The sequence below is a fragment of the Podarcis cretensis genome (assembly GCF_951804945.1).
Source record: "Podarcis cretensis genome assembly, chromosome: 8".
Lineage (NCBI taxonomy): Eukaryota > Metazoa > Chordata > Lepidosauria > Squamata > Lacertidae > Podarcis > Podarcis cretensis.
Genome location: NC_137177.1, coordinates 27,550,069 through 27,563,239, shown reverse-complemented (window position 1 = coordinate 27,563,239; position 13,171 = coordinate 27,550,069). Strand labels below are relative to the sequence as shown.

General features: G+C 47.5%; 1 protein-coding gene across 1 annotated transcript in view; it reads right to left on the bottom strand.

The window, feature by feature from the left end:
- The window catches only part of SLC9A1 (solute carrier family 9 member A1), a gene marked incomplete at its 5' end in the record, with an annotated part of 69,975 nt that extends 58,439 nt beyond the window's left edge, over positions 1–11,536 (bottom strand). The window contains one exon of the mRNA XM_079985973.1: positions 11,191–11,536. Within this exon, the coding sequence (XP_079842099.1) occupies positions 11,191–11,536 (346 nt within the window). The remainder of the gene's footprint in view (positions 1–11,190) is intronic.
- Between the last annotated feature and the right edge of the window lie 1,635 nt (positions 11,537–13,171).

The following is a 13,171-nucleotide window of genomic DNA, read 5'->3' as shown; positions in this document are numbered from 1 at the left end:
GTATGCTGCGGTTAACTCTTAAAAAAATTAGCTCTCAGTGCTTTGGATTCAAAGTCTTGCGACTCTAGGGGGAGAAACCACTGACAACAATTTTTAAGCATCAACAAAAATGGAGGGATCCTTCCATTATATGAGGTGACGTAATGGACTCTGTCCCACTCGTCTATGCCTTTGCTATACAGTAAACCCATGACTTAAGCAGCGGTTTTGTTCCAGGGATCACACCTAAAGCTAAAAACACGTACAGTCAAAACACGTTGGGTTCAATGGCAGGTGGACCTTGCCCAAGTCATTTTCACAAGAACTCTGGCCCCTTTTTTATTTCAGCAAAGCTGAATGTGCACAAGTTAAATGTGTGCAAGTTGCAGGCTTACTCTCCTTTGTATAAAACTGGAAAACTGAAGGACCTGAAGTTGTGCATATGAGTTATTTTTATAGTATTATTATTTTCATCATCATAAAATAGCAGTTAACAACATTAAATTGCAGTACAGGACTGGATGCAAAGAATTATGATGGGAAGGGAAATAACCACTAGTGCTATTCTGCAAATGCTTAGGAGTTCAACAAAGGGCTGTAAAAGGCAGGGGTGTTCTAGTCCAGCAGTTCTCCAGCTTTTAACTGTGCCAGAGGTTGTAAAGGCAGATTCTCATCTTTGAATTTACTTCCATTTTCTTGCACAATGCTCTGCTGTGAGGTGTAAAACAGACATTCCATGTGCAGCAGAGCACCCACTGGATCCAGTCCACGAAAGACATTATCTGGTTACCTTTGCATATTACAGTAGTTCCCACACACAAATGTGTTACTAGCCCACATGCATTTACACTATCCTGCCTCCCAACACACACCTACGTTAGCCATTTTTTATACACCAGAGGTCTGAAAGTGGGAGGGAGGAAGCAATGAAAAGCTGAACTACTCTTCCAGATTATAGGAACTCCCCCTCCCTGGTCACTTGGAAGGAAATTCTAGCTCCCCAGAGGCGAGGGGTAATTTACATGCCTAGTGGAAATATATGTTATACTGAGCTACGGTTGTTAAGAAAATTCAGGAGAAGCAGCAGCAGAGAACACTAAGAGGGCTGGAAACAAAAATCAATGGTGTTCATTGGTTAAGAATCATAAGATGACCAAGAGTATTTGGGGAGGTAAAAGATGAAGGTTTACTTCCAGGGTGAACGTTACTCAGGGGTTCAATTCTGTTGAGAGTATATCTCAAGAGAGCAAACGTTGCAGTAGAAAAGCCAGGATGTCATTGCAGGAAGCCGCCCAACAGAGCAGATGACATTTCTGCAACGCAACCATCCCACGTTACAAAAATAGCACATTGTGTAAACGGACCCATGTGAGGCTTGTCGTGGATGAGGTATATCTAATAAGCTCCTTGATAGCACATGGCTCAACCCATCACACAGCGGTTAGACTGTCCAAGTGCACACAATCTGCAAGCAGTTCGCTTTTTCAATCATCATAATTAATATGAAAAGGCTTAAAGCCAAGATCGTTTGGCAGCCAACCTTGCTTGCCTAAATTATAGAGGTACTTTCTCCCCCGCCCTGTCCCCAAAGCACTGGTTGGAGTTAGGTGGCAATTAAGAGCCAGGTCAATGAAGCCGGTGGCTGCACACCAACCCAATCAGCCAGTCCTGACCTAGACAGATTGCAAAACCCAAGGGTTGCAAACAGAAAACCGGCGGGGGGGGGCACCCTCTGCAATGACTCAGTTATTACAGCAGTCCCAGCTAAGAAGAAGAGCTGCATCAGCTGCTGATCTTACATCACACACAGCTTAGCAGAGGGGGGCGGAGGAAGAGAAAGTCAGGAGTGGAAGAAAGTGTACCCAGAGGCTGCATTATGTTAAAGACACCTCACAGTTTACAGTAATAAAATGTTAAGGGCATCTACGCCAGCCTTCACCGGCCAGGGGCCTTCCAGAAGTTTTGGACTACAACTCCCATCAGCCCCAGCCAGCATGGCTATGCCCCTAAGGTGCAGTCATGGCAGAGCAAGCCATGAAACTCAGGTAAATACCAAAAGCAGCCATTTAATAGATTGCACATTAACATAACACACACATGCACGGTGAAAAAGAAAATGCACTCAGACAAAGGCCTTTGAGACAAGTCAGGTCTTAAGTACCTAAAAGTATAAAGTATCCTTGTTAGTAGACAGGGCCTTTCTTTCCTTTTAAAAAGTCTATTGACTAGGAATTTGGGTTTGAAGGGTCCTGGCAGCCCTAACCTGGCCAAGCCAAAGTCTAGCTTCACTTCAAAGGTTGGGGATGGGAGTGCGAGGCCAAGGCCTCCACCTCCAGTATATATTTAAAGCAGTGTCACACCACTTTTAACAGCCATGGCTTTCCCCTGCAAAGAATTATGGGAACTGTAGTCCGTTAAGGGTGCTGAGAGTTGTTAGGAGATGGCTGTTTGTTTCACAGATCTACAATTTCCAGTGTTCCCTGCAAAGGAGGATTGACTGCTAAACTGCTCTGGAACTGTAGGTCTGTGAGGGGGAAAGCACTCAGCACCATCAACAAACTACATTCTCCATACATTTACATTCATTGCTCTGCCCCCTTTGACTTATTGCTGCACCCACAGCACTGGCATGTGGCCCCTAGAAGAAAAAGCGGCCCTCAGGTTGGAAATGGGTTGCCACCCCAGCCTTAAAAAGTCACACTTCTCCAGCTTGCCATCTCCAAAGAATTATTTCCACATTGGATTTTTTTCCTCAGGAATCCTTCTGCACTGCTAAAGATCTCTGGGGCACGATCCAGGGTTTACATAGGGAGCAGGCAAAGCACAACTAAAAGGGAACAAAATATTTTGACAAGGTGATGGTGAGGGTATCCCACTCAGCCAGAAGTATATAAAGACGCTTGACAGAAGATCCAACACCAGTCATGAACATTCATCACCCAAGATCCTTTGTGCCTGATACTTGGACTTTTGACAAAATGTCAAGGAACAGATGGCTTGTGCCTTGCGACTGTCATCACAGATCCAGAACCCGGTGATAATTAAATCTGTCTCCAGAAGAAGGATGCTTGGCCTAGCTCACAAAAGATCAACCACAATTTTAGCTGGAACCCACAACCAGGGATGAAGAACTTGTACTGTGCCAGATGTCACAGGTTGTGCTAGGGGTGATGGGATTTGTAGTCCAAAACATATGGGAGGGCACCAGGCAGTGGCTGCTGGTGCCCACTGAGGCTGGTGGGATGGAAGGCAGGGAGACTAACAGCAGGTGGGGTCAAAGCCAATGACAGACAGAATCAGAACCAATTATAATTTTGTTCTGATCCTCTTCCCTGCAGAGTTCTACACTGAGGCTAAGGAAGAGGAAGCTAACTGGTTTTAAGTAAGATGGCAGGAAGGTGGGGCTGTGCCCCTTTGACCCTGTTGCACCAACATCCGCAAGCACCAAACTGGCATGTATTTAGCATGTATTTCTAATGGGGTTTTCCATTCATTTTTTTATGTTTAAAATAAAAAAGACTAGGTAATGCAGAATTTGCACAAATGTTGCCAGAGAGCAGACTGAAAAGAGGGGGGGGGGAGGAGTTTTAGTCTGGATCAGGATATAGCCAGGTTCCAGGATCACTAGGTAACTGGTTTTAGAACATATAGTTAATAGTTCTCTACATTAATGGCAACACAGGTGCAATTTTAGTCTTAAAGAGAGGACAGTCAGCCAAATAAATTAATGAGGGGCCAAGCGATGGCTGGAAACAGGGACGGTGTATTACTTTCCCCCAATAAAGAGGTACAAATTTTTCCATGATTTAACGATACATCCATTTTTCACCTGGGGATAATACATAATCAGAGTGCTAAATAGGAACGAAGGGTAACAAAAAAAAGTCATTGTACAGAACAGACTGTACCCCTTTATTATAACACTTTTGGCAGGAGGCTGCAGGAAAAGCTGCAGCCTAGAAGACCGTTTAGGTCGCTACAGAGCAAAGCAATTGGAATGAATGCATTTTGGAACAACACATCTAGTTTGGACACAGAGTGCTGTCATACTTCAGGGGCAGCCTACAACTCCCAACAGCACTGAGCATTTTGTTTAGGCTGGCTGAGGCTGATGGGGGTTGTAGCCCAATAACATCCAGGGACAGTGTGTTGGCTACCCTGCCATGCTTTCTAAAGCATGCCCACATACCGTCAGGTTTTCATTTTAAGAATCATTACACACCCTCAGGATTTGGAACAGCAGCATGCTTTTAAAAAGAAGAAAGCTTAGTGAGCATAATTCTTGCCTTACCAATGCCCCATCATGTAAGCAAACAAGTTTGCTTGGTACATTAACACACGAGCCCCCTACAAGAGCAACAGGTGGGGCAGACAATCAGATAAAAGTGCATGGCAAGCAGCACAAGACAGAACCACAGAGGCAGACAAGTATCCTGTTATTTCCATCTCATCTGCAATTGTCTGTCTCGGTACTACAATGAGATGCAGGAGTGGTGCCAATTAAACACCCAGATCATTAGACAAAGAGGTGGATGTGCTGGAAAATGTAGCTCAAGCCCCCTTTCTTCTCCCACATCATTAAAAGTGGAGGTGCATCAGTCCAGCAACCAATTTAAGCAAGCCACACTTATCTGGGAGACACACAGATTTCAGAACTAAATTGTTAGGCTCAACACTGCAATCGAGTGTTATGGGCTAAGGTTGCAAAACACTCCTGGGTAATTATCCTGCCCATGTTGGTCTGACCTTACATTAGATGTCTGGAAACTGGCTGGAACAGAAGCAGCTATTAGAGAGGTGTCTGCATTAGGGAAGGAGAAGAACTTGGTCCAGTCCATATTTTAAAATGAACCAACCACCCAGACTGATGGGAGAATTCAAACTTTGCGCTTTTTCAACCAAAATTAGGAAGGCCACAAATTCCCCATCCTTGCTCTAGGGCAGGCTTCAACAGCGCAGGGACTCCCCCAAGGAAAGAGGCCTGGTGTCAGGTACAGATGTGCCCTCCTAAAGTATCTTAAGTTGCGTCAGTATGAACAAAGGCAACGTATTACAAGATATTTCTGACCACGTTCTGCACCTGCCACGTAGAGCCACTATGGTACAGTGGAAAGCATGTCAGGCTAACTGGAGAGAACCAAGTTCAGGCCCCTGGTCAGTCATGGAGCTCTCACTGAATGATGTTAAGTTTGGTTGAGGGAGACTGGCCTACCTCTCAGGGTTGCTGTGAGGATGAAATGGAAAGGGGAGAAAGAGCCACGTACATAGCCTTGATCTCCTTAGAGGAACAGCCAGATATAAATGAAATGAATAAGTATGGCCCTTTAAGCACTTTTTGTAAAATTTAAGGCAGCTGTTTTATTCTTTTTCAGCACCTACAGTATAAAACAGCCTTCCCCAACCTGGTGCCCTCTAGAAAATGTTAAGGAGTACAATTCTCATCAGCCCTGACTACTGACCGAGCTGGCTGGGGCCCGATGTGAGTTGAGAGAGTCCAACAGCACCTGGAGGGCACCAGCTTGGGGAAGGCTGATATGAAACATAGAGTAACAGAAAGGAACAGAGACTTGCCTGAAGGTTCACTCTCTGAAACATGCATGTAAGGAAAAGGGGGTAGGGAAGGCAATGGATGAGATACCGTGAATCAAAACAACTCCATGAATTAGAGAAGGTTGCATGAAGTCAGAAGTGATGCTTCCAAAGTCATGGAAAAGCCTCTGGATGAAAAAAACCACACATTCCGGGGACAATATACTATTGCAAAAGAAAGATGATGTCCTGTGGGGACTGGGTGGGGCAGGAACTGGTCCACTGGCTAGATCTACTCTGCCAGCCCTGCCCTACCTAGTGCTCTGCACATGTTCTACACTACAAGTATTGGGTGCTCCTGGTCTCCTTTGGCAGGAAGGGCAATGTTAAGTTGTGGGTTGACATAGATATCAATGTAATAAATAAATAAATTCCCATCGGCCCTGACCACTGGCCTGCTGAAGGCATACTTGGCTGTCTCCCTTAGTAAGGATCCTCATTTGTCATACTGATCTGTAATCCCTCTGTAGAAACATGTACGCAGGATGGTTTTCTGCAAAGCTAGCTGTTTAGTAGAGAAGGGCGCTTTTAGCTTTTAACTGCTTGCAAATAAAGATGAAAACTGTCAGTTATTTGTAGTATTAACATTATCATTAATTAAATTTGTATGCTGCCCTTCATCCAAGTCACAGGGCAGTTCACAACATAACAATACAAAATGAGAACACAAAATACAAAACAAAACAAACCAATAACTGCCCTCCCACAAACACATTTAAAAGAACATAGAATGTTAATCAGCCCAAAGTCTGGTGAAAAAGAAAAGGTTTTGCCTGACACCTAAAGATATGTAAGGAAGGTGCCAGGTGAGCTTCCCTTGGGACAGCTTTTCACAAACTGGGAGCCACCACAGAAAAGGCCCATTCTCATGTTGCCACCCTCCGGACCTCTTGCAGAGGAGGCACACGAAGAAGGGCCTCAGGTAACAATTGCAAGATCCGGGTCAGTTCAAAAAAAGAAGAGGTAGTCCTTGAGGTATTGTGATCCTGAAGCATTTAAAGGAGCCTGTGGCCCTCCAGATGCTTCTGAACTACAACTCCTATCACCCCCAACCCTTGGCCACCCTGGCTAAAGCTGTTGGGAGTTGGAGTTCAACAACATCTATAGGGCTACGGGTTGTACTGCCCTCTCTAATGCCTTGAGATTTGTGCATTCATTATATTACAGGACTCTAAGCTGCTAACAACATACCATATCGCAGTGAGAAGGGAGTGTTCAATACTTGTAGGAAATGAGGCTGGGATTTCCACCCAATGATGTAACTTCTGCTGACACATTTTTCACATTTGTGGCATTCCAATTTAATATGAATTTCCATGGAATACTTGCATTTAAGCACCAGGAAGAAACATCCTTCTTCTCCCAGACCTTTGACTAATTAAACAATATATGGCCTTTTAAACTGTGTAGGGGGAAATTGTTTTGTTTGTTACTATGTTATGTATTTATGTTTATGTATTTTTTGTTTATATATTCTAAACCGTCCTGTGATCCTCAGATGAAGAGTGGTATAGAAATTTAATAATAATAATAATAATAATAATAATAATTTTATGGCTGAAGAGTGAAGACAGATTCTTAAGTAGAACCTATTTCCATTAAAATAGTGTATGAAAGTGTAGCAAATAGTTCAAAAGTAACAAACAATTCTTAAAGAGCAAAGATGGGAAACCTGATGGTTTCCAGATGTTGCGAGATGAAAACTCCCGTCATCCTGGAGCATGGAGCATGCTGTCTGAGGATGATGGGAATTGAAGTCCAGCAACATCTGGAGGTCAGCAGGTTCCTCATTCCTCATCTAGCATATGTATCTTCATGCAGATTCAGACTTCCTGGCAGCTTTCTCCTTGCACTGTCTTTGCTTCCTGTAAGCATAAAGTCCAGTCATTTAGAACTTGAGTATTACACCATCCACAAAACACAGGAAGTGGCCAGCCACATCCACATAGGCTTGCACATGGGTACTTGCTTGACCAGCATTCCCACCTCGTCCTTCCGTCCTCCACAAGCTTCTGCATTGTGCTTCCATTTCCTTGTGCATTACCTGCCTGACAATATGCATTAATGAAAAAACTGCAGGGGAAATGTTCTATAAGTCATGTGCAGGAAACAGCATACCCAAAGGAAGCCACCTACTTGTTGGGGAGCACAAGTAGGGAGATGTCCTGGCCCATCCAGAGGACTCTGAAGAGGAGGAGGAGGAAGGAAGAAGAGGCCATGGATCAGAGCCCTCCTGCTCAAGCCCCCGACTTTGAGACTCTCCCTCTGAAAGCCACACAGGGCTCCTCCTTCCTTGGCTCAAGATGAGAAGACAGGGCCATCCAATGCCGGAGAGGCCACTTCTCCACCAGATGAGTGGGGAGAGAGCTGCACATCACAGATGGAGCTCTCAGGGGAGGAGGAAAGAGGAAGGGACAGGAGCAGACCCAGGTCCTTCCAAGAGACAGGAGTTCCCCACATCAGGCCAGGAGTTCACAGTGGGGCAGGCAATGTGCACACGTTAGCTGGACTTTCCCTGCTTCTGTTTAAAACTGATGGGTAGGCAGGGCCAACTGTAGACAGCTTCCCTATGCAGTCTCCATTTGCAGGTCCTGATCCTGGAACTCAGATCCCTGGCCTTGTCCCTGAGCTGCATTTAAGGAGCCTTGCAGCCCTTCTCCTAAGTTGGTTTGATCCTTGCCACATCTCTGGGGCCTAAGAGTGTCTGGACCAAGTCCTCCTCTTATCTTGTTGCAGGGTTTGCACTGTCTTGTCTGCTGGCATAAAGCTTGGCTTCTTTACATAAAGGAAAGGGCACTGCTTTGCAGGCTTCCTATATGCATCTAGCTGGTCAGGATGAGAACAGAATGCTGGACCAGATGAGCCTCTGGCCTGATCCAGCAGGGCTCTTCTCATGTGCTAGGTCAGGGGAAGCAACACAATCATCACTACTCAACTTTTCACCTGCAGGTACTTTGTGCACTGCATACCTCTCAGCCAAAAGCACCTGTCTCCTTTTCAGTACTTACATTTTATCATCGAACAACCTAACCTAAATCAAGGCATTCGGCTGTATGAGATCCCAGGCTATGTTAAGAGAGCCAGTCCTGTCACTGGTACCCAATTTCCCAAGAGGCAAACATGCAACTCCATGACCCTAGTTCTTCATGCAAGTTTTTAACATTAACAAGGGGGCAGATAATAGCACAAAGGAACAGATCATGAAAGCAAGCACATCTCTCCATCCCTTTTCCTTTCACTTCCTCAGTGAAACAGAGGTAATCTCTGCTACAGTCTGGGATGAAGCATAGAGGTGTGACCTCTATTCAGAAGGCAGCTTTAGAGCCTGTGATACACGCCTCTTTCACATGCAGAGATAAGTCATAGTTAATGGCTTATTGGGATCAAGCAGCATGATCACTCCCACTTCACTCCTCCCAAGGTGTGAGCATGAGCAACAAGCCATGGAGTGTTAGCTTCTCATTAGGTCTGAACCTGGGAACAAACCACAATAATTTGTCCTTGGCCTGCTGATCAGTTCAGCCAGGAGACACAAACCGTGATCCTGGTTTGCATATAATGAGACGAGGCTTTGAGGCTTGCTGCTTATGCCAGGGAACAAGCTAAGCAGGAGCGATCAGGCATCGTGCACTAGCAAACCTCTTGACCCTGAAAAGCTATTAACTGCAGCAAAGTGTTACATGTAAATTGGGCCACACGTGTGGGATGGGGAGGCTTGGGACAGGGGGCAAAATGCAAAGATCCACACCTCTCTGTTTGGCCCTTATGGTCACTGGCATGAGGCCCCCAGAAAGTTGCCCAGAAGAGAATGTAGCCCTCAGGCAGAAAAATACTCCCTACTGCTTCTATAAATGGGGGCAGGGCTGCACAATTGTGGAAAAAATCCTTTGCTGCATCCATTTAGGATGCTAAGTTAGTCCCTGACTCTAGGAAGGTCAGCCTTGGCTTCAGAAGAAAAAAGAAGGAAGGCGTAACGGAAAGCTGTCTTTGCGTATGATCTCTTTCGCCTGGAGTTTCCAAGAGCACTGTCGAGCATCAAGCAGAGGGGATGGACCAGATGGCCTACAAATCCACTTCCAATATTTGAGCAACTTCACCTTTGTCCACAGATTGTCTTCAGGGACTTGGATCTACCACGAACACAATCATTGTTACTGGCTTCAATGCAACATAGGAATACAAGAAAGCTACCGTATGCAAAATAAGATCATTGGTCCATCTAGCCGAAAAACATCTACACTGACCGGCAGCAGCTCCACAGAGTTTCAGACAGGGAATTCCTCCCAGCCCTACCTGGAGATGCCAAGGGATCTCTTAGAGCTTTGAATGCAGAAGGTTCCAACACTGAGCTACGGACCTTCCACAGTAAAGTTAACCATTCAAACCCTTTGGAATGGCTGTTCCCTGAAACCCCAGTACCTGGCATTTGAAATTTGCCAGGTACCAGGTACATTTTGCACTAGAGACTAAGTGAATAAGCCCAGACACCTGACATCTCCACCATCTGGAGGTGCATGCCTGGGGGATCCTTGGATCTTCCCTGCTTTTACACATTTAAAAACACATTCTGTAGAATTCTGTGATATTTTATCTGCACAGTCAGAACAAATTTCAGGAACCAAAAAGTCAAATGGAAAAATGTGACATTTGAGCTGTCTGGCCCCAAAATGGCAACAAGCCATTCCGTTTTGGTGATTATAACCCCGGTTTAAGGAGCCATTTGGCGCCCAGCTTATATATATGAGTTTCTAACACTGCTTATATTGCATGTGACTACAATGGGCCAGATAATACATAGCACATACCACAAGGGAGTTCTATCCTGAAGGAGAACATGGGAACTTCCCTTCTTTAGTATGCAGACGTGACCCTGCAGAGTATCAGACGCTTTGCTCCTAAGCAAGCACCACATGTGATCATGTGTCATGTACATAAAGAGCATTACAAGAGAAGTACACCACTCCACAAACAACTAAGCATTCTGCCTGGCCTCTGGTTAAGTCACATAAGTGTCTCAGGATGGCCTCAACAGTATCAAGGGAGTAGCAATTTCAGGGAAATGCAGCCCTGCAATGCTTCAGATCAGTGGTATCCATCAGGGCAAGCCTTGGGGGAAGAAGTCATGGGTCCCACTCAGAAGAATGAGCAGGAGGATCCCCAAGCCCAGCAAGACTGACCTACCACCTTCTGCAGTGAATGAAGCAAGACACGTTGCCACCTAGGAAGAGAAGTCCACACCCACCCACCCAGTAAGATCTTAAATTGAAAATCTAAAATCACCTGGCCAGGGCAGATCTACTATGAAACTAATGAAGCTTAAGCTTCAGGGCCCCTGATTCCCACATTGCATTAAAAGCATGACTCGAATTGATTAATTTGTTGTTGTTGTATATATTTCAACAATCCCAAAGTTTGAGAGTCAGCAGAACAGATGTTGTAAACAACCGCACTGAAGAAAGTAAACAGACCCTGTCGCTGGGGGCCTCATAACAGTTGAAGCTTCAAGGCCTCCAAAATGTAGGTCCACCACTGCACCTGGCAGTACCGGTTCTGCAAAAAATACAAAATGCAGACCCATCATCACACACAAACACACACCAACCAGCCAGACACATTACATACCCAGTTTCATGAGGCAGGCCAGCAGGATCCATAGCGCAATCTCGAAGGGGATCCTTACATGCTTGTAGTCGATGCCCAGGACAGGAAAGGCCTTCTGGTGCGTGTGTTTTCCGGGAGCTGAAGTGTTCTTGGGGTGCTTGGACTCAGGGTGGCTGTCTAGGGACACCGGCGGAGCAGTGGTGATGCTCTCGACCGCAGCTTTCAGCTCCGGGGAGTAAACTTGCTGAGTGACCCCGGGGTTCGCGCTGCTGGTGCTGCCCGGCAGCAGCCCCAGGAGGGCCGCTGCGCAGAACAGGAAGGGCAAAGCCCGGCAAGAGCAAGGAGCCCCCGGGAACCTCGCCCCCATTGGGCCTCCGGATGTCTCCCACTCCAAACGAAAAAGATAAAACGAAACGCACCCAGGAGGAGCTGCGGGCCTTAGCAGGCGGCCGCCGTGGCTTCTTTGAAGGAAGGGGGGAAATGTCAGAGGACACAGCTTCCAGGGAGATGCTTCATTGGAGGAGGAAGAGGAGGAAGCGGGAGCCCGAGAAATAAAACGAGGCCCCCGAAGGATCCCGTGTCCAGGTGGAAAACCTAAACGGAGACTGATGTAGTAAAGCTCTCATAATAAGGTCAGGGGGCGCTTTCTTTCGGCTGCCTTCGGATGGACGAGGGTGGGGTAGAGAAAGAGCCTGCGGCTTTTCGGGGCGGAGGGGAAGAGTCCCAAAAATCTTGCTCCTGCGCCTGGGGTGCCCTCTAGGAAAGAGAGGCAAGGTCTGAGAGCGAGGAGGGAGCAGGCAGCGGCCGACAGCAAGAGCCCCCCGCCCGAGGGGAAAACGGGACCAGATGCCCAGGCGAGAGGCAGGAGAAGGAAGAGGGCGGCGGCGGCGGCGGCGGCAGCTGCAAGCAGGGACCTGGACAAGGAGGCAGCCGGGAGCGTGAGAGGGAGTGCAGCCGCCGGCGGAGGGCGAGGAGGAACCTCTGGCGTGGGGAAGCCGGCCGGCGGGCGGGCAGGCAGGCCGGGCGGCTGCGGCGGGGCAGAGGACCCGCCGGTGGAAGCTGGGAAGGAGGAGGAAGCGGTGCGTGTTCCGGCTCCTCGTGTACTGCAGCGCGGCAGCTCCGCCCGGCCCGGCTCCTCCTTCCCCGGCGCGCGCTGAGCTCGCGCTCTGCTGCTCTCCCGCCGTCTCTTCCAGCCAAGCCAGCGCCGAGACAAGGACACGGGGAAGGAGGAGGAAGAGGGCGAGGAGGCGGGGCCTCGGCACCCACGGCAGCCTCCTCCGGGCGGGAGCAGCACTACACGGCGAGGAGCCCACCTCCAGGGGCGGAAGGAGAGGCGGGCCAGGGCAGGGCGCCTCAGCCCAGGAGAGGCTTCGCGCGGCCTCGGGCGAGCTCCTCCTCCTCCTCTCCTGCCTCCCTTCCCGCCTTCCCTCGAAGAGGAAGAGCTGGCCGGTCGATAGGAAGCTCCTCGCGGGCAGAGACCCGTCTCCCGGTCTCCTCATGCGCAAGGGCGTCGTACGAATAACAACGCGTGGTGGCGTTCCGCTCCCGGCGTCTCTCCAGGAAAAGAGATCCAACAGAAAGTGGCTGAGGGCATTTTTCTTAAGAGTGGCTACAGTTGCATCAAGAGCATAGTAAATAAAACCCGTTAGATGGCAAAAATGGTTCAGGGATAAGGATATACAGAATATCCCAAGGAGGAGACCTTGCTACGATATCGTTAAAATAGCATAGGTGCACACTGCGTTTTTAAAATACCATCAGCAGCAAACGGATATATGAAAAACTGCAAGGCAGCCAGAGTAAAACCAATCATAAAAAGCCAGGTAGTATAAGCTGGTTTTTCAAAGCCAGCCCAAAAATGGCAGGGGAGAGGATTGATAGATATCTACCAGGAAATAGTTCCACATTAGCAATGTGACACCAAGAGGGTCCTGTTCCTGGTACTCATTGGTTCTGATCTTAACTCGTGGAAAGTCAGAATAAAGGTTTTCTGATGCTTATC